Genomic DNA, 21,339 nt, shown 5'->3' with positions numbered 1-21,339 from the left:
TTTTTCGGATTTCTACATACCAATATGGCGGACGTTTGTTTATATTTGTATCAGTTGTTATAGCCTGCTTTGATAAACGATTGTAGTTTGCTGTTCGTAAGAAAGTTGATTAAAATATTACTGGTTAATATGTTTATATATCTATATACAAATGTCTGAAATGAACCTTCGTAGTATTGATATGAGTTGAAATGATCCATCTCACATAAATCTTCAGCGTTTTGACCTGAAATGCAAGTACAGCTGATATATTTCTAAACAAACAGCTGCCATATTGGTATGTGTAGACAGTGGTTTCCTCCCCCCTTAAGGCTTCACCCCCTCTCTGAGAAACGGACCTTAAGCTCCATCTGGATCCTTCCCTAATCTCTGGTGACGTAGCGCGCAGTACAGGACGAGTTCGGGAGGCCGGACGGTTCCACTTTGCTTCCACTGTGACCCCCTCCCCTCCCCCCAACCCTTTTTGGAGCCGCTCTTACGACAGAGGTCATCGCAGTTCAGAGAAGCTGTAGAAGGATCCGGCCTTTGATTTTAGTTAGGAACCATGCGTGCATTTGTCTGGAGCGATTTCGGAAAAACTTTGGAAAACATAAATCATGATGGTCGGGTCTTCTGGAACACGAGTCCAGTGTCTAAATACACACGATATAAAAATACTATTTAAAATATTGCATATATTGTACAGCGATGCAAAACAAATTATGCCTGATGAATTAATTGCTGTTGTGAAAGGGGAATATAATAAGGGGGGGGGGGGGGGCCGCAAGACCCCTCTTATGCTCCAGTAAAAGTAAAACCTGGATCCGTCCCAGTGTGTTGCCTTTTTTAAATTTATTTTTTTTATAAAAGTTTGAGGGGCACACTTGGCAAGTTTGACAGTCACCGGTAACCCAACCACCCTCCTGCCCACTCCCCCCTTCCCCCAAGTAGTCGTGTAGTTGTGGTTGTTGGCAAACGCCAAGGAGGCGATAAGGACAGCACATACTATATCCATGTCTAACCCGGGATTCGAACCCAGGTTCCCCGCATGGAAACCCAGTGCGTTGCCATACATATATATATTTTTTTTAATGGGTGGCAAACAGACAATTCTTGACAGTCACCAGTGTGCCAATGATCTCCCCTCTTAATATTATATTTTTATGTCACCCCGACTCATCGTCAAATTGTAGTTGTGGTTGTTGGTGTATTAAGACAACACAAATTACATCCATGTCTTACCCGGGATTCGAACCCAGGTTCCTCGCACGGAAACCCAGTGCGTTGCCATCTTTTTTTTTTCTTTTTTTTAATGGGTGGCACACAGGAAATTTTTTTTGATAGTCACCAGTGTGCCAATCGTCAAACCCCCCCCCCCCCCACCCGTTGATTATATATTTTTATGTCACACCGAGTCATCGTGAAATTGTAGTTGTAGTTGTTGGTGTATTAAAGCAACACAAATTAGATCCGTGTCTTACCCGGGATTCAAACCCAAGCACCAGGCTGCAGAGGCCGACTCTAGCCGCGCCGCCCTCGTCCCTCGGGAGCCGCCTGTTATCCGGAACACCGATCAGGCGCGGCAGCCTGACCTTGGTCGTCGCTTTCTACCGGCGCCCGGGTCACGAGAAAGCTTCGGCGCGCTTTCATCGGCGGGCAGCGCGGGGCTCGTTCGGATAAATTAGCACTTAGCGCCGAGGTGCTTGTAAACGTTAGATGCCCGTATGCCCGGTGGAAGGCGCCAGCAGTGCTGACAGTCCCAGGGCTCAGGACAAAGCCAACTGTCTGGTCAGCTGAGTGAGGTGCGTGGCTGACTATGCTGGGTTGGTGTCCCCAGCCGCTGGTCATTGCTGAAGCTCTAACACCTTCCCGATCAAAAAGAGGGAGTGATCCCTAACAGATATGTTTCAATAATGCTCTGGAATGTAAAAATCGAACTGGAAATTTATTCCACCCTACCCTGATAGGGCGCACATGTGGGAGGGGAATGTGAGAATACCGGCCGTAGGTCGGGACAATCTGTTGCTTTTGGAATATTTCCTGTAGCACCTCACACTCCCCTGACACAAATAAGTTCCGCGCCTGAAAATTAAATTTAAAATTCCATTTTTTTATTAACCCTTTCAGTCTGTTCGCCCGCTGAAGTGGACAATTTACATCTAAATTATATGCGGAGGTCATCTAACTTTGAATCATACAGAAAAAAATGCGTTTTTTTTAAATAATGAACAAATAATTTGTGACATGTGTACAGTGTACAGTACCAATTTCCCAACTGTCTAAAGCAACACATGAAGAACATTGAAAACAACAAGAAGTAGTTTTCAAAACAACTTTGACAGATAAGAGTAAGATTGGTAGAATAGTGTAAAGCACATTGGTAGTACGTGAGAACAGTGAAGTTCGAGACAATCTACGTGGCACATACTTTATCAGGTGATGCCCGCGCCGGCGGGTTGTGACATCGTGCCTCTTGCTGCAACGGTTCACTGACATTCACCGCATGAGCCGCTTGTGAGCCCTCCTCTTCCCCACTCCCCGCATCATAACCCATTTGACTCGGGTGCAAATGTCAAGTGTCGCGCAGTTTTGCTGTTTTGAGCCCTGACGCCGAGTTCCACGGGGCAAAGTGGATGCTGAACTGGCTCAGTTCAATTACGACACTTCGAGAGGTGTCTCCATCATTTAAACAGCTTCTGCGAGATGTTCATCAATGCAATTCCTGTAGACACAAACCCCTAAGCTTCCTAGTTTATCTTATTTAATAGTTGGCAATCTGTAACGTTAACTGGAAAAATTTAAATAAGGGAAAATCTCCCCGTAAAATTTATATTCTTAGTTTATCTACCTACATCTTAAGAACCAAAGAATTGTTTTCAGTTTTAATTACATTAGTACCAAACAAATAATTTTCAAAGAATTATTACCTTATAAAGTATTCGTTTAACAATGGAATTTTATATATAACAAAATTCACAGAACTTATATGAACTGTGGTAAAACGTGGTCTTCATTTGACGCGTTTGGTTACCATGTGAATATCACTAGAGGTTTAAGTGATGGGTGATAGATGGCAGCATTTATATTGAGGGTGCATAATGGAACCTTTTGCCCGGTTTCATTCTCAGCAATGGCGGGAAATTCAAAGTATTTAAAATAGAGCATGTGTCACAATATCATTTTTATTAAGTCACCCCAGCTTACACCGTACCATACTTTAAACAACTAAATTAAAATAAACTTCAGCTAACTTAAAATCTGTAATATAACTTGCGCGGGGCCCAAAGAAAATATTCAAAAATATTTTACTTCCTTTGTTCTATTGCAATATTGGGTGGTGTTGGATATTTATGGACCAATTTTTCTCTGAAGATGGTAAACTACATTTTTTTTTTTAAGGAAACAAGGAGAACGAAAAAGCAGGTACCGAACTCGATGATATCGAGAACGTTAGCGGAATGGAATGTCTTGGATGAGGAGTGTGTGATGGCAAGTAGTGTGGCTCAGTGCAGGAGAGACAGAGAAAGAGAGAGAGAGAGGAGAGAGGGAGAGATAGAGAGAGAGAGAGAGAGAGAGAGAGAGGAAAGTAGTGCGAATGCTTGCCACCGGACTTGTGCCTAATGGCAGCTGTCTTCAAATCAACAGGAAAATGAAACATAACTGGTCAGGAAGTCAACTATATATGCTGTTATTTTGGAATCTACAAAAATAAATAACCTGTTAGATTTTTTCTTAAATTTTGAAATTAATACAATAGAAATATAAAATTAAGGGCCACTCAATGTTAAAAAAAAGATTAAAATTTAAAATCGTTGTGAACACAGCAATACGTGGAAAAATGTATTTAACGAAGAAACGAACATCACACACACACACTGATATCTTAATTATTGCTTACTAAGGTGGTGTGGCTCAGATCAAAATATTAAGTGTGTATAATATTTATCTGCTCTACGAATCAAAATACTTTATGAAACAATAAAATTCAAGGACTCGTGCCAAAATTCAAGCAAAGTTCTGGATTTTTCCATGGACATATAAAAAATAGGGCAATTTTAGCTTTTCAAGGATTCAAGTACATGTGGCCACCATTAAGGGTTTTGCAATCATGGGTCTTATGAAAATGGCTAATTTGATTGTACTCTAGAAAATAGACATAATGTATAATGTTGAACTATATTAATATAAGTAATAATCATCAGAATAGCTGAAACCATAATTTAGTGCCCGAGTCTATTGCATAATAAAATGTACAACTAAAACGAATACTTAAGTTTCTTGCTAATTACAAAGATCAAATGTGTTTGCCAAACTTCTCTATGTCATACTATGACGAAAGTCCATAAAAATGTTTTGAATAATTATTTCCCACTGCAAGAATCATTCAGAGAACGTAGTACCGATAGTCTACGAATTCTTCTGCTAGTTCACGTGAAGCCAAAAACTTTTAAAAACGTAAAAAAAAAAAAAAATTGTATGTCGGTCAATAAGTACGAAAAGCAAACTTCTTTAGATACCATCTAAAGTTTACGAAATCTTAAATAGGAAACAACTTTAATTAACTTGCCATCTCAGTTCTGCCTGTCTATTTTTAGAAAAAAAAGTTTTCAGTACTTTGCAAGCGGGTTAAGGGAGGAAAAATGGTGGGCCTGAAGATTTCCCTGACTCCCCTCCTGAATCCACCACTGCTCGCGTGAGGAAGTACAATATTTAACTGCAGATGGCACGACCATTCGCCCCCGGTATCAATAAAGACAGCATTCCCAAACATTGCCGTCAGTGCTATAGCGTGTGCAGTGCCCAATAAGGGGCTGATGTCCCAGTTTAAACTTTTCAGTATATTTGTCCATTTTAGTGGACAATGATATACAAAATTTCATTGTGTTGGATATGACATACTTTCAAGTAAAAATCATTATACATGATTATGAAATAAATAAATTTTATTGGTATAATTTTAAATATTATAATATAATTATTTTATATTATAGTAAAATTATTACATATTAATATAAATATATAAAAAATTTACTTTATGAAAAATTCCAAAGCAATAGCTTAATATATGTACATACACAACATTAGAAAAATTATATCTCAGGAATTGATAAAGTGTGCCTGAAAGCGTTAACAGAAGTCAGAAAATTTATAAATCTTAAAGCTCCTTAGAAGGCTATTTTAACTCATTTATGACGTCATGTAATCAGAAGTTAAATCATCCAGTATCACAAAAAAAAATATTAAAACATATTTTTACAAAAAAAAATTAAACTTACTGCATATGTAATGTGCGAGGCTTGACCTAGATTAGATTATTGTTTTATGATATTTATGTTTTAGTTATGTGTAGTTATTGTTGTCACTTGCAAAGCATCACGTGACATTTTACCGGCACTGACAGCCACATGAAGTTTTTCGCAGACAAAAGAAAACACTGTTGAGAGACCAACACTGGCAGAAGTATGCTTGGGTCATTGGTACGTACTATTGATAACTGTAAAGTGTGAGACCAACTACGTAAAATCTGACAATAGTGTAGTCTCGGTGCGTAGTTCTGCTTGCCTCTCGCAAGGAGAATACACGCTCCCGGTGCGGCCATCTTGGTTTTCCTGTTCTGCAGGGTTTGCCTGAACCACTCCATGGAGGCCAGTGCTGGAATGGTTCCTTGTCGTATGCAATTGGAGTATTCATTCCGCGATACTTCCCCAAAAGCTTGGTGTTTTCGTCTTAACGACGCGTTAGGAGGGGATGATAATGCAGCAGTGGAACGTGCCACATGATGTTGACACGCGAAGCTGCCTTGTCTTGACGGAACAGTAACAAGACAGTTGAAACTCGTGCAGTTGCTGACAGGAATGACAGTCAGGAGTCGATTCCCAGGAGCGGCAAAACCCGTGCCTGAACATTTCAATTTTTTTTTTCTTTCATTGCTTGTTTACTTTTTTTTCCTGTTAAAAATTAGGACATTATGTTATAAACGTGTAATTTAAAGCACTGTTCGATATCAGTATTGAGTTTCCATGATTTTTTGAAAATTGAGAAAAAAAAATTAAAATATTTTACTGCCTCATAAAACGACGCGATTTCAACCATAATTTAAGTGTTGGCATTCGTTAAACTAACAAGCGTGTAATTTATTGGGAAAAAAGAATGATCGTCGGGACTGAACGTGAAGTTTGGCTGAGATGAAAGCAGGTCTCTCGGGCAGGGTCGCTGCTGGCTTGGAGCGTGGGAGCTCTCTGCAGTCGACTGCCGTGGCTGGGTGCAGCAGGTCACGACTGGCACGACCAGGTGTGGGTCAGCCCCCCTCCCCCTCCCCCTTCCCCTACCACCCCACCCCCTCCACAATCTCCTCGCAGGGGTTCCCCTGAATGGGAACTCACTACTTAAAATCCTTGAGATATTCCACACAACTTACAACTGCCATGACTCAGGCAACCATTAATTAGTAGAGACCGGAAAAATTCGCGGTTTCAATTACCTCAAGGATAGACTCCATGATACTCTATGTACTGGCACAAATTTCACATGCTCATTGGATACTGACTCGTGACACGCGTCAACTGGGATGCTTGTGATTTGATACGGCTTTTGTTGAAGGTTTTTCATTGGCTTAGAGTCCTTCAGATAAACGGTGGTCCAATCGCTGACTCAGCATAAAGGTGTACGAGTTTGGAGTCTAGCCTATCGCGAAATGAACCCGCGAATTTTTCCGGTTTCTACTAATTAGAAACATCCTGACCAAGAACTGCAATAACTTTGAAACACCCATAACTGCATAAAACTGATAAACGTATAACTTAGAAAATTGTAATGCTGAAACACGACTTGATAACGTTATAATTATCATTACTTACAAACCCCACAATGCAGATCCATCATACCTTAGAACAATGTAACTTACATATATGTAATGTTAAACCACGCAATGTGTAAACATCATATCTTAGACAATAACAACTTAAAAATTACTATAACTTAGAAAAATACTACTCGGATTTGTCTCAACTTATAAATAAATGACGCCGAACCACATACCTCAGAAATGTCATATCTTATCTAATTATAATTTATAACTATCGTGACTTAGAAACTCACGATTAAAGACGGGTATAGCTTAGAAACACGCAGGTGAGAACTATCACTTGCATAATTTAAGGATTGGCTTCTTTAAAGAGTTAAATCTATTGTTTCTAACTTACGTGTTTTGTAAGTTGCGTGACTCTCATTTGTGTGTTTCTGAGTTACGATGGAATTCTGATCTGAACACTTACTAATAGACTTCTAACACCCTTTCCTGTCGGCAGTTGCACGAAGGTCAAACAGAGAACACTCAGTGTGATTTAGTCACTGCCGAAGACGCGGTGGACGTGACTAGGATATCTGCAGGTGCAGTCTGCTGAGGTAAAACCTCCATTGCATTTTGGGTCTCAGCAGACGATGCGACCACATCATTGGGATGATGATCGTTCTCAGCCTCTTGATGCAACTCGCTCGTCTTCTCTTGATCTTCGGGTCCCACATTCTGGTAAAATATGGCTGCTTGAGTGGGCTCGTTCAGATTGTCACGAGCGTCTGATCCTGGCGTTCCAGAGGAGGTAGTTTCACAGTTCCGTGAATGACGGTACGGGCTTTGCGTCTCGTTGACATGGACGTCATCAGAGACGATGACACAAGGACGGAACGTCGACAAAACGCAATGGGAGTGTCCTCCTGACGAGCCACCGGCCGGCGGCAGCGTCCGCCACGTCTCCCCAGCCCGCACGTCGACCCCGCCGGTACTCAAACCCGGGTCGCCCTGGCGAGAGGCGAGCCTTATTATTTAATAAAAAAGTTCTTGTACATAGAAACAAAGCTACTGGGTTTGAGCTTCAACGAGAACGGAAAGAAAACGTTGCGTCATGTTTCTTTTTTTTTTTTTTACGGTATTGGTTACACTGGCTGATTAACCCCCAACCTACCAACTGAAAGACATGTTTATTTTAGTATTTGTACACAGTTATACTATTATCCTCCTCCTTTCCATGGACATGATATTGTTTGCTACTCATCAGCAGCTGGTAGCACGGCACTCTCGAGTGGACCAGCAGCGCTTACTGCCTCGAGACTGTGAGGCTGGGCTTAGAAACTACGCAAGGAACGTGAAGACGTAACCAGCGCAAGAAAATCACAGCTGTTTAAATAACGCGAGTCGCAAGCACACAAATCACCAACCCTGTAACATAAAATGGTAAATCAGTAAAACAAAAAAAAATTCCATCACGGGATTCTTTTGCTTATTCACATTTATCATGGAAAATAATTTGTCAATAATTTGATTAATGCATATTATTTTCTTTCACTGTGTCAAAAATTTTCAAGTGAAACGTGATATATAGAGTAATAAAACAAAACAATTGTGGGTATCTAGCACATAATGTGCAGAACTTCTCTTCAAATATGGCCTTCGAAAACCCAAGCCAAACCGTAAGAAAGTTGGATGTTGAATAATTCTTACGTTGAGGTATTACGCCTTGCCTAGTTTATAAATCGGTACTTAAAATGTAGTCCCTGAACATTTTGCGTCTTCAGTTCTTGCGTAGTACGTAAATCAAGCATAATACCAGAAATCTGGGTAAATAATTGAAATAATTAAAGAAGTACAACATTACAAGAACTAATGACTTCAGTTTTATTTTAATTGTAATGAATTATCACTGAGGAGGGTTCCAAAAGGATAAGCAGACCGGTAAAGCAGAATTATGTGCTGATGGACAATGGTGGTCCTAGACTTTATAGGGCCCTGGGCCATGTACTTTCACAGTGGCATAATGTTTCAAATAGTAGCCTTACCGGAAGGAGTATGGAATAGCACCTAGGCACTCCACCAGAAAATTTTAAAAATTATAAACTCTGTCAAACTGGATTTTTTTATGTGACGTCTAATAAATCGATGGACGCCGGCTGCACGCACGAAAAAGTCTCCCGTTACGTACATTGTCCCGTTACGCTGTGTCCCGTTACTCTCATTGTACGATTGCGTCGCATCTATCTCTCTTCCACTTCATTGGAACAACCATCGATTTGACTTTTTCGAGGCACATTAAACTTGAAACACTCACATTCGTTTCCTACTTATCTAACATCGTCCTATCCTTAACAGAATAACACAGATTGGAAGAAGTTAAATAGCAAACATGTATAAAAGTTATAGTTAAAATAATCTCTTCGTTAAAGTAACAAACATATTTGAATTAATGAGTGCAAATAAAAGTAAATTTATCAATTAAATTGTAGATTTCATTTCATTCCTTCTTTGTATCCATACAAAATAGTGATAATTCAATAAAAATGATTCAATTTTATTTATAAAAGTATGCAATCATTTCATCAATATTTTGTTATGACGTTGTCACGTTAAACTATCGTCCGTAAACCGACTTTACAGACAACCAATTTTTTTAAAAAACCAAACTTGAACTTAAATTTCGACGATGGTCTTTGCTAATTCATCTTAATAAATTTTGTCATTATTTCCTGATAAGTATGCTTCTGTTTTGTTTTATAAATTCTTAAGATCAAATTACTGTGAAATCTCATATCTATATAAGGAAATAAAGTTGTTCTAATACGAAATCATGAATCGAATCAGGTATTCGCCAGCACTTTCAATTACGCGCTAATAACAATTGAGTTTTCCTTTTCCCGCGAATGACCGTATATTTAACAGAACACTACACAAACAAGGGGGCAAATGTACGCGCGTTAGAAGTTATACTTCCTTAACGTAATATGAAACTAACTCTAATTTTGTGTGAAAGTTATAACTAGGAATAAAATAATAAAAGGACTGGAGTAACATTATAAATACGGTTGGCACAATATAAATTCAATCAAATTTTTTTAAAAAAATTACTTAATACTCAGTATTCAACATCAATATAAGCACATGTATAAATTTTTTAATTTATTAAAATAATAAATATATTATTAAAATAATAATAAATTTTAATTAATAATGAAAATATATTTATAAGATCAATTTTATTATAATGTATTAATTTAATTGTTAATAATATAATAATAATTTATAAAGAAAATATATTAAACTAACGGGAACATAACTCACTTATATAAATACACTTGAAAATGTTTATAAGTATATAAAAATATTTTTTGTGATACTGACAAATATTCATTATCAATCAATAAAGCATAAGATTTAAAAGCATATATATATATATATATATATATATATATTTTATTTTCATGTAGCCTTGTGAAAATTTCGTTGCGAGGTGCGCGCGCATCTTAAAAATTCACTCTTATACATATGTTGTCCCATAAGGCGTCTAAAGAACAATGACATGGATACAAATGAGACGCTGCCAGGGACCCCGTGCCGAGGCAGGCGGGCGCGTCCCACTTGGTGCGCGGGGAGGTCGCGCCGAGGTCAGGGCCAGACCCCGCAGCCGTGGGAGAACCACTTCGCGCGCTTCAGTCGCGCAACGACTTGGCAGCCCCTTACTTGGCTGCTCCCTGCTGCCGTGCGGTGCGCCAGGGACAGACACACTCCCGACAGGGACGCAACTAGGCGGGAGGTCTGTGGGTTACCCTTCTTTTTTTTTTAAAAAAAGTTGGGTGGCACACTGTCAAGTTTGACAGTCACCGGGGGAAGCCTTCATTTCACAGACGAGAGAGCCACACCCGAAGTTCCCCGAAGTTCATGCTCGCTTTATTTTTTACGTTCTATCTCATTGTATAAACCGGTGTGGCATTAAATTTTGCGGTCGATTAGAAAAGTTTAGCTACATTACAAATACTTTAAAACATTGTGGATGATTGGTTATATTAGGTAAGTATAGCTACATTAAAAATACTGTAAAATCATTTTATGGTTGCTTAGCAAATAACTTTTTAATATGTAGCTATCCAGGGCTAGGAAACCGTTTACATTATTTCACAGTACCTTTAATGTAGCTATCATAACCAAATCAACCATCCACAATGTTTTAAAGTATTTATAATGTAGCTAACCTAACCTAATTGACCATTAGTTATCATAAGTTACAATGAACAAAAAAAAAACCGAAGATGCACGATCGGAGGTTTGGCTCTCTCGTCTGTGAAAAGAAGGCTTCCCGTCATCGATGAGCCATCCATCTTCCTCCCCCCCCCCCCCTAAATTTTGTATTTTTTATGTAACCCCGAGTCGTCGTGAAATTGTTGTTATAGTTGTTGGTGTATGGGTATACGTCAAGTAGCCGACGACACTAATTACATTATCCATGTCTTGCACGGGATTCGAACCCAGAGCCCCCCGTAGCTCGGTGCGTTGCCGACTAGGCTACGGAGGCTGACCACTTCCAGGTAAAACTAGCGATGGCGGGATAAGAAATGCATTGCAACGTAAGTAGCTGCATGAGGCTACAGAGAGATTAATTCTGAGGGATCACTGTAATACCGGGCTGGAATAATTTGTTACCCCCCCCCCTCCCCCCCACAACATGCCTCCTCACACACAGAATCAGCGGAAACTGTGTTCCAAGTACAGTAAACTCCCTATTATCCGCGCATGTTACGAAAAAATACAGTACATCTGTAAATCTGTATTTTATTACAAGTGAGCAAATTTTAACTCTACTGACGAGTGTATTGTGTGCAGTATACAGTAAAAAGCCACAGGCGAGCCCAGTGCGAAGGCACAGATGACTCACGAAGCGGCTTAGCAACACATCGTCGGACTGCTTCACTATTTAGAGGAACAAGACGACGATGCGCAGTGGGCTGAAAAACTTATGTTGCTGAAATTCAATTAAGAACTAAGAAAATATGTTTCCAAAGTAAGAAACAAAAAGCAAGTGATTTTTTTTTTTCAAAAATTTGTAAATTTAAAAGAGTTGTGCTTTTTTAATGTCTAATGAAGTCTATGAGTACCTACGTACAGTATGTACTGTATCCGTGTTACGAAGTAAGTACCGAGCACTCTTATGTTTACATCACTGAAATGTATTGTATGTTAATTATTCAGTAAGATACAAAGATTTTAGCATTATTTAATAGTTTTAACTGTTAATTGTAACTTTTACTGTACATAAATTTTTAGATTTTTAAGTTGAAATTAATGTTTTCTTTTTTGTTTCCCATTTTCGGCTCTTTTGCGGATTATCCGCGTTTTTCACTATCCGCGGTGGTCCTGCCACTTAATTTCGCGGATAATCGGGAGTGTACCTATTGTGTGCCGTATTGCATACATGCTACTTTTTTAAGCGTGTATTTCATGCAAAACTTGAATTGTGTGCTTGGTGTGATAAATAACGTTAATAAATATGAATTTACGACTTGTTTTTAACGAAATTAAACTATATACTCAAGAAAAAAAAATTTTTTTTTAAAAATTTGGAATAATTTAAAATATAAAATATTCCGTTTTCATTACTTGAATTTCTAAGTATAAACGTTGGGTTTCTAACAGTCTACTGTCCCCTGAGATTCAATCGTGGCAACCTTTATTTAAAACCCAACTATAAAGAAAACTTACTCATAAAAAAATTATATAATATATGTACTGAACTCCTCCTTCTCAGAATCCTGGTTACGGGCCTGCTCCTGACTGCCACCCCTGTGAACAACTGCACGGAATTCATTTGTCCTATGAACCAGAACCACTTTCATGTGATATACAGAAAGTCTGAATGCAGGTTCATCACGTTGAAATAAGTTGAAAACATATAACACGACTTACAGTATAAAGTGCTTCCCAAGACTGGTATATTGTCTTTGGAATTAGAGCTATAAATAATATTTATTGTAAACAATATATAAAGTAAAAGTATTTTAGATATAACAATGAGCTTAGGGAATATATTTAACTGAATAAAGTTCTACGAAAATCACGAATTTTGCCACTATATCAAAATTTTTTCGTTGAAATAATTGTGGGTAGTTACACGCCACAAAAAAAATAATAATACATGAGTCACCCCCAAATATTTCAATGAAATAATTAGGTTACAGCGGTAAGTTTTGCTGATGTAGTATTGTACTCAATTAAACATTATCCAGACGGTCAGTGTTTCACTATAAAAAAATTATTATTCGCAATAAATGTTGTCCAGCCTCTACTTCAAAGACGTGTACCTTGTGAAGCACTTTAGACCACGAGTCGTATAGATGACTTAAACTTGTTGTGTCGCGATGAACCTTCAAGCCTAAGTTTGTCGGTCAAATTCAGACTCATTCTGTATAGCTGTTGCCTAGGTTAGAGTTATTTCACCCTTTTACCTGTGTCTCTCGTATAATGAATGTATTAATACAGTAGACACAAAAAAAAGGGTTTTCTTTCGTTTTCGTTAGATTTTGGGCAGGGAATACAAAAAAAAGATAGCCCTGGCATTCTAGACATCGCGTCTGTGCTCACAAGTAACATTCTTTGGCAATTTTTTTTGACGTGATAACGACTTATAAATCGATGAAATCCGGCTGCACGCACGAAAAAGCATGACTCATTCTCACGTTCCGCCTGAGCCGAGCGTGCAAGAACCGGCCAAACACCGTGTGAGAAAATCTTCTATAAATCAAACAGGTTAAGACGGGCTTTTAAAAAGCAGCAATTTAAATTTTTTTGATTTATTTGTCCAATTTCGTCATTTCAAACTAACAATTTATTGACATCGATTTGATTTCAGTTTATTTCTATAACTAATTGTTCGTGATTATATCTAAACAAATTATTTAAATTAAATTTTCAAAAACTGTAAATAATATAAGAAAATTAAAAATGTATGCAATTTTTCATCGATGTTTTCTTATGACGTTATCACGTAAAATTATCGTCCGTAAACCGACTTTACAGACAACCCCATTTTTTTTCTTCATATCGTGTGCTTGGTTCCTATCGTACAACGTGTGATGGTGAAGTATGGTGCAGAGAACGGCGGAGTGAGAATGCGGTTGTGTTGCAGGTAGTGGTTCTGTCAGCGACGCTGCTGCTGTCGGGGCCGGCGCGGGGCAAGCAGCAGCCGCAGCTCGCGGCGGGCCCCTCCTCGTGGAACGACGTGGGCGACCCCCCTCCGGCGGTGCGCCTGGACCCCGAGCTGCGCAGAGCGCTGCTGCGAGCCCTCACCCAGCTGGAGCTGGAGGCACAGACCCGCGGCGCCGGGGAACAGCCGCCTCCCGAGCACCGCGACGACCAGGTGCAGGAGAACCTCAAGCGCGACCTCAAGCAGCTCATAGAAAACTTCCAGACCGACGACGCCTTCAAAAACGCGGAGACGGAGGCAGACGTCGCAGGGGATCAGAAAACGCCGGACGTCGAGAACAGCTACGGCGAAGGCGTGTCCGACAAATACCGAGATGACCTCGGCGAGAGCAAGTACCCGGAACAAGAAAACTTTCAGCAAGTGACTGATTACGTCACCGACGAAAATTCAGCATCGCCAGGATTCTCAGCTCCGGATGAGGAATCGCCAGGATCATCAGAAGCTCAAGAGAATTTGAACGAGCCCACTCAAGCGGCCATATTTTACCAGAATGTGGGACCCGAAGATCAGGAGAAGACGAGCGAGTTGCAGCAAGAGGCCGAGAACGATCCTCACCCCAATGATGTGGTCGCATCGTCAGCTGAGACCCAAAACGCAATGGAGGCTCTACCTCGGGAGACTGCACCTGCAGATATCCTAGTCACGCCCACCGCGTCTTCGGCAGTGACCAAACCAGGAGCCGACGAGGGCGATGTTTCCATATTCCAAGCTCCGCTGGTGGCGGCGTTCACTCTGCACCAGGACGAGAACGGCCTTCCGACCAGCGTGATTCCCCTCCTCGCCCCGCAGCCCACCGCGGCGACGGCGCCGGGTCTCGGGCAGCAGCGGCTGCTGCTGCTGCGGGAGCGCGAGCTGCTGCACAAGACCAGGCTGCTGGAGCAGCAGCTGGCGCAGTTCCAGCAGCAGAGGCTGCAGCAGCAGGTGTTCCTGCAGCAGCAGTCCTCGAGGAGGCCCCAGCGCCAGGAGACGGGCACGGGGATCGTGGACTTCCAGCAGAGCATCGAGTTCCCGCAGCAGGGCGGCCCGTTCTTCCAGCAGACCCCGGGCTTCTCCACGCTGCTGCCCTCGGCGCAGGAGAACGGGCTGGTGCCCCCTCCTCCTCCTCCAGGCTTCTTCCAGCGCCAGGCGCCGCCGTCGCCCGCCAGCCTGCAGGGGCTGCTGTACCGGGCCGGCGTGCCCGGCGCGCCCCCAGAGGACCTCAGCATCGTGTCCAAGGTGCTGTCGCTCAACCACCTGCGCCGGCGGTCCTCTCCGTCCGACAGCTCCTGAAGAACAACACCCTTGTCCTGGGACCATACATGATGTCAGTGTACAAAAAACATATAGTTGTAAGATATATTACTTGTTATTAATTTAATTTAGTATTTATGTTGTAGCCTACTAGCAGATTTTTCAGTTTATCAGTGACACGTCAAGATAACTGTTATACAATTTTTTGAAAAATTTGGGTATTTAGCAAACTGATTACAATTACCTAGTTTAAATAAACTGTTTTTATTTTTTTAAGAAACACGGACGTAATTTTTAAGCTGTTATATATATATATACCAAGTTTAGTGGCGTTAATAATTTGTACTTTTCTACTCATCTGGATTAATGCCGTTACACAATATGTTGTTTTAGTCTCTAACCCAGGAATGATATGTAATGAATCTTGTGCCAATACATTACATGAAAATTACCAGATGGCATAATCAGGCTAAAAAAAAAATTCTAATCCGTTGTAGTATGTTTGCTTGCCAGTAGGTATTTTTATATGTCATTAAATTAATTTTATTATGTGTTAAATCGTGTCACAATACTGAGTTATTAACATTGTATTCATATAACATTAACAAAGAACGATCAAAACTATGCTGCTCCAGTTAAATTTTTTGTATTTGATGTATTAATATTTTGTAAATAAAGTTATTTCTTAAGATTTTTATTCCTGGGCCGTGATCTGTATTGCGATGGTGTGATTTATTCCTTAAATATTAGTTTAGTAACGCGTTGATTGAAGTCTGTCCCAGTCCTTGTTGCTGAAGGAGTCTTGCTGGATCCGCGTCACAGTGGTTGTTATAACCGTCGTTTCGTCGTGCATTTCAGTATCTTCAGGGTTGGTGTTTGGGTGTGCACATCTATATATTCATGCTGTATAGTTAACAACTTTTCTTTGAGTGTCAATTTAAACTTACTGCACCCAAATTCCTGACGGCAAAAGTGTTTTTAATAATATTTTATTTTCAATCATGTGCTACTCGTTGGAATTCACACACAAAAAAAATTAATTTACATTTACACTAAAATCTTTATTGTAGGTATAACTTCAAAATTAACTAACAAGTTTTACTATTTCTTTTTTTAACTACATGGAGGTAAAATAATATATAATTTTTTTATAATAAAACGTTTTTCATAACTCAATTAAATAGGCCCTACATATATTACCTCATAAATAGTGTGCTGTGCTACTGGCAACATAAAGTTATTTAGATCACACTACTACACTGTTAAAAATTTTCACCTTAAATTTACGAAGAACTCTGATTACACATTATTCAGGGATGTTCGTAAACACATTATCTTCGACGATAGGCCTACTTCACATACTTTGAAAACTTATCCACAAGTATATTCTTGCTATACAAGCAAGTAGTATAGGAATGGGGCTCCGGAAACTGGCGCTGGCGCGTGGTGCCGGTGCCGGTGTCCGCCATATTGGATTGTGACGTCACGGCGGCCATCTTGGAGGAGTGTAACGGGACATAGCGTAACGGGACAAGTTTGACCTTGACCTTTGACCCTCAAAATTCGCCAAAATTGGGCAAAATTTGCCCAAAATTCCTCAAAAATCGGCAAAATTTCAATTTCTTAGGAAAAAAAATCCACCAAAAAATCTCAAAAAATTCCACAATTCAAAAATTAGGATTTCGAAAATCCTCAAAAGTCGTTTTGCCTTAGAAAGAACCCAAATTACTTAAAGAGGCTTAAGCATCCATGTCTACAGCCTCTGATAAGCCTCTGACGTCATCATGGAATATGTCATTTTGAATAAAGACGTCACCGTTGCAATTATCGTTATGGTCGCCATCTTAAAATTTGGACGCCATCTTGAAAATCTTTAATTATTATCCGATTTTAATGGAAAAAATTCCAAAATTCATCAAAAAATTAACTTATTCGAATTCTGATTGATTATATCGATTACCGTCCTCGGTTCGAACCCGGTGAGTGCAAAAAAAACTAAAAATGGCGACAGGCTCCTTCCTCAATGGTGGATGCAGGCAGACTGACTCCTACCACTTTTTTTTTAAAGCATATATATCGTCACCTAGTATGACGTCATGTCTGCCATCTTGAAAATCCATAATTTTAATGCTAGAGATTCGGGAAAAATTTAAAAATCATTAAAAAAATTAACTAATCGAATTAAATAATAAAAAAATCCTTATAACCACCGTTGCACTTTTCGTAACGGCCACCATCATTTAATCAAGAAACTGGAGGTCACCATCTTGTTTTCATCCGCTAGAGTGTGCTGATACCATGTTAGTATACTTAACCGGTCACCACACCTTTAACCTTGACCTTGAAATTTGACCTTGACCTTGATATTTTACCTTGACATTTGACCTTGTCCTTGAAATTTGACCTTGACCTTGAAATTTGACCTTGACCTTGATATTTGACTTTGACCCTGAAATTTGACTTTGTCCTTGTCGACCATCATGGATTAGACATTTTATGTTCAGTACATGCTACCAGGAGCTACCACCTGCTGGAGTACGCCATCTTGTGTGTGTGTACTTGTATTATAGAGTAAATTTCCATCTGGATAATTTTATTCTAACCCGCTACAGTGCAGTAATCATTCATTATAGAGGTGCCCCCCGCCATCTTGAAATACGGCCGCCATCTTGAAATCATGTAATAATGTAGCTAGAAAAGCGGGAAAAAATCCAAAATTCATTAAATAAATCACTCATTAACTTACATATTGATTCGATCGATTCCTGTCCTCGGTTCGATACCCGATCGATGCAATAATAATTAATATTATGTAAAAAATAATAATTTCAATAAACCGTGTTCAACATCCGTAAAGAGACTCTAAATCCTCTACGACCATCATCCTATCAGACATCAAGACCAACATATTGGTAATTCATAATTTTAATGCTAGAAATTCGGGGAAAAATCCAAAATTCATTAAATAAATTTGTAATCCATATAATGATTGATTGGATCGACTAAGGTCCTTGGTTCGATCCCTAGCCGATACAAAACAACTTTAATTAAAAAAATACTAAAAAAGTGTTAGGTTTGAGAAAATAAAAACACCACAAGTTCTTTTAAAAAAATTTTATTACATAAATTCAATACACTACTACAAGTACAAAAAAAACACTGACAAATTAGCAAAGCCTTTTGGATTCCTCGATTCAAACAGTCTTCTTATTGTACGGACTAAGCCTTTTACATGACTTTAAATGTCTATCCGATCCGGTCATCACCACAGCCACAGACGGACTGAAGTCCATATCACCAGGGTCTCACTTATATAGACTCATCAGCCGGTACAACACAAGAGTCAAAACAATAACCATGTTCATTATACGCGCACTTAACTTTCTCGGAGCATTTTTTATAATAAAGATGTAAGCTATCAAGACGTGAAATTAGTTTTTTGCACTTATTGCACTGAAATTGTATTCTTTTAACATTACTAGAACAACTGCTTCTTTCATGTCTGCGAGCATTTGAGGTGATAGTAAATGATGCGTCACAGTATTTGCACTGACGCAATGCTGATGATGAAACTTCGGATGATGGTGGAACAGCACATATCGAAGTCTCCTCCAGTGTTGTCAGAGGCGTTGCCAACGGGATCTGCTCCAACATCGTCGGCGCTGGCGTCATGGTTCCCGTAGTCGATGGTACATCCTCCATCGAGTTCGACGTTAAAGTCGGTAAAGATGCCATCGAAGTCTCAAGAACAGGCAATTACACGACTTATGCACCAGAAGAAACAAACTAGGTGATCCGTACACCGTCGACGGCAGTAACAAACTGAGCGTCCTGCTGTCTAGGACTCGCTTATATACATGCACCGGATGGAATAATACGCTAGTCAAATCAAGAACAATTTATTATAATACTAGAGTCAAAACAACATTAAAAAAATAAAAGCACCATCAACAAAAAAAAGGCAGCACATTTGGAAGCACCGACAACGAAAAAGGCAGCACCATCATCGAAAAGGCCGCACATTTGTCATTGGCTCCAATATTCATTGGCTCCAATATTCATTGGTTCCATCAGTCTACTGATTCTATCAGTCTAGTGACTCCAACAGTCATTGACACCAACAGCCTTTTTCTTCATCAGCTCCAATGATATTTGGCTAGAATGCTACGAGTCTAAGAGACTATGAGGCTACAATTCTACGAGTGTACAAGACTCCTCCAACTACCTTCAAGTGTATAAAGCTCCAAATGCTCCAACAGCTCCAACACGCAATGTACGCAATGTACGCGCAATACATGCAATTTACACACAGGAAACGGAACGTTCACACAGTACACACAGGAAACGGAACGTACACACAGTACACACACAGGAAACGGAACGTACACACAGTACACACAGGAAACGGAACGTACACACAGTACACACAGGAAACGGAACGTACACACAGTACACACAGGAAACGAAACGTACACACAGTACACACAGGAAACGGAACGTACACACAGTACACACAGGAAACGAAACGTACACACAGTACACACAGGAAACGGAACGTACACACAATGACTACACTTCGTTCGCGCAGTATAAGCATTTAATGAGAACGAAGCACGTTTGGACGGAAATTCTATAAAACGAAAGCTCATTTAACGAAAAGGAGGCGCATTCTCTCGTTCATTCAACTTGGTAGGATGCAATCGTCAATGATAAGTTAGGATATAATCTCTCCAACAGTCTATGAATCCAACAGTTTATATTTCCATTAGCCATCGACTCCAACAGTCATTGACTCCAACAGTCATTGGCTCCAACAGTCATTGCCTCCAACAGCTCCAAATGGCTCGAACAGCTCCAAATGGATCCAAATGCTCCAAACGACCTCCAAATGCTTGACATCTCCAAATGGCTCCAAATGCTCCAAACAGCCTCCAAATGGCTACAACAGACTCCAAATGCTTAACACATCTCCAAATGGCTCCAAATGCTCCAAACGGCCTCCAAATGCTTGACAGCTCCAAATGTCTCCAGCAGCTCCAAATGCTCCAAATGGCTCCAACAGCTCCAACAGCTCCAAATGGCTCCAACAGCTCAAAATGCTCTAAACAGTCTCCAAATGGCTCCAACAGCTCCAACAGCCTCCAAATGCTTAACTCAGCTCCAAATGGCTCCAAATGTTCCAAACGGCCTTCAAATGCTTGACAGCTCCAAATGCTCCAAATGGCTCCAACAGCTCCAAAAGGCTCCAAATGCTTCAAAAGACTCCAAATGCTCCAACAGCCTCCAAATGCTTAACACAGCGCCAGATGCTTCAAAAGGCTCCAATTATCGCATCTGTCTTCGTCGGCATTTTCTCTTTTGCTCCCACTGCTCCAACAGCATTATGTTATATGATTCCATGGATACTTTGTTACGTAGCTACAGGTCTACGAGGTTCCAATGCATCATGTTTACGAAGCTTCCAGGACACGAGGCTACATGGCTACGAGACTACATGACTCTAACTGATTACAATAGCACCACTCAGTGGTGAGAGTAAGGTTATCTAATGCAAAGCAAATTGATGTAAGTAGTTCTGACTGTCATCAACAGATGTAGCCACGTGTTGCTTGCAGGTAAATATTAATTAGTTATTTTATGTGGGATGCGGGATGCTCACTAACGATCGCAAAAGAAGGAGGGCTTCGCTAGACACCAAGGAGAAGGAAGTTCGTCTTACATGTTAATGCTTCGCTGATGTCTCATGGCATATTATTTGACTGAGTAATGGTTGTTTATTTCTTTAATTCCACCTGGTAAAATTATTGCAAGTGTCAATTTATTAGCAGAAATTCACTAATTAAATGTAGCTCTGAATAAAATGACATGACTCATTAGGTAAATATCCTTCATTCAGAGATCGATTTCACACAAATAATCAGCAGCACTCAGAGAAAATCATTAGATGTCTAGCCAGGAATAACCAGAAGCACTTGGAGAAAACCATCAAATTATTAACAAGAATAATCATGAGCACACGGAGAAAACGTAATGACAAGAATAATCAGGAGCACACGGAGAAAACATAATAACAAGAATAATCGGGAGCACACGGAGAAAACCACCACAC

General features: G+C 39.9%; 1 protein-coding gene across 1 annotated transcript in view; it reads left to right on the top strand.

The window, feature by feature from the left end:
- The window catches only part of LOC134533442 (uncharacterized), a 60,410-nt gene extending 44,483 nt beyond the window's left edge, over nt 1-15,927 (top strand). The window contains exon 5 of the mRNA XM_063370965.1: nt 13,923-15,927. Coding sequence (XP_063227035.1) covers nt 13,923-15,269 — 1,347 coding nt within the window. The 3' untranslated portion in view covers nt 15,270-15,927. The remainder of the gene's footprint in view (nt 1-13,922) is intronic.
- The last annotated feature ends 5,412 nt before the right edge of the window (nt 15,928-21,339 follow it).

Source organism: Bacillus rossius, chromosome 6, assembly GCF_032445375.1.
Source record: "Bacillus rossius redtenbacheri isolate Brsri chromosome 6, Brsri_v3, whole genome shotgun sequence".
Classification (NCBI taxonomy): Eukaryota; Metazoa; Arthropoda; class Insecta; order Phasmatodea; family Bacillidae; genus Bacillus; species Bacillus rossius.
The sequence above is the reverse complement of the archived record's forward strand: the minus strand, read 5'-3'. Positions and strand labels throughout refer to the sequence as shown.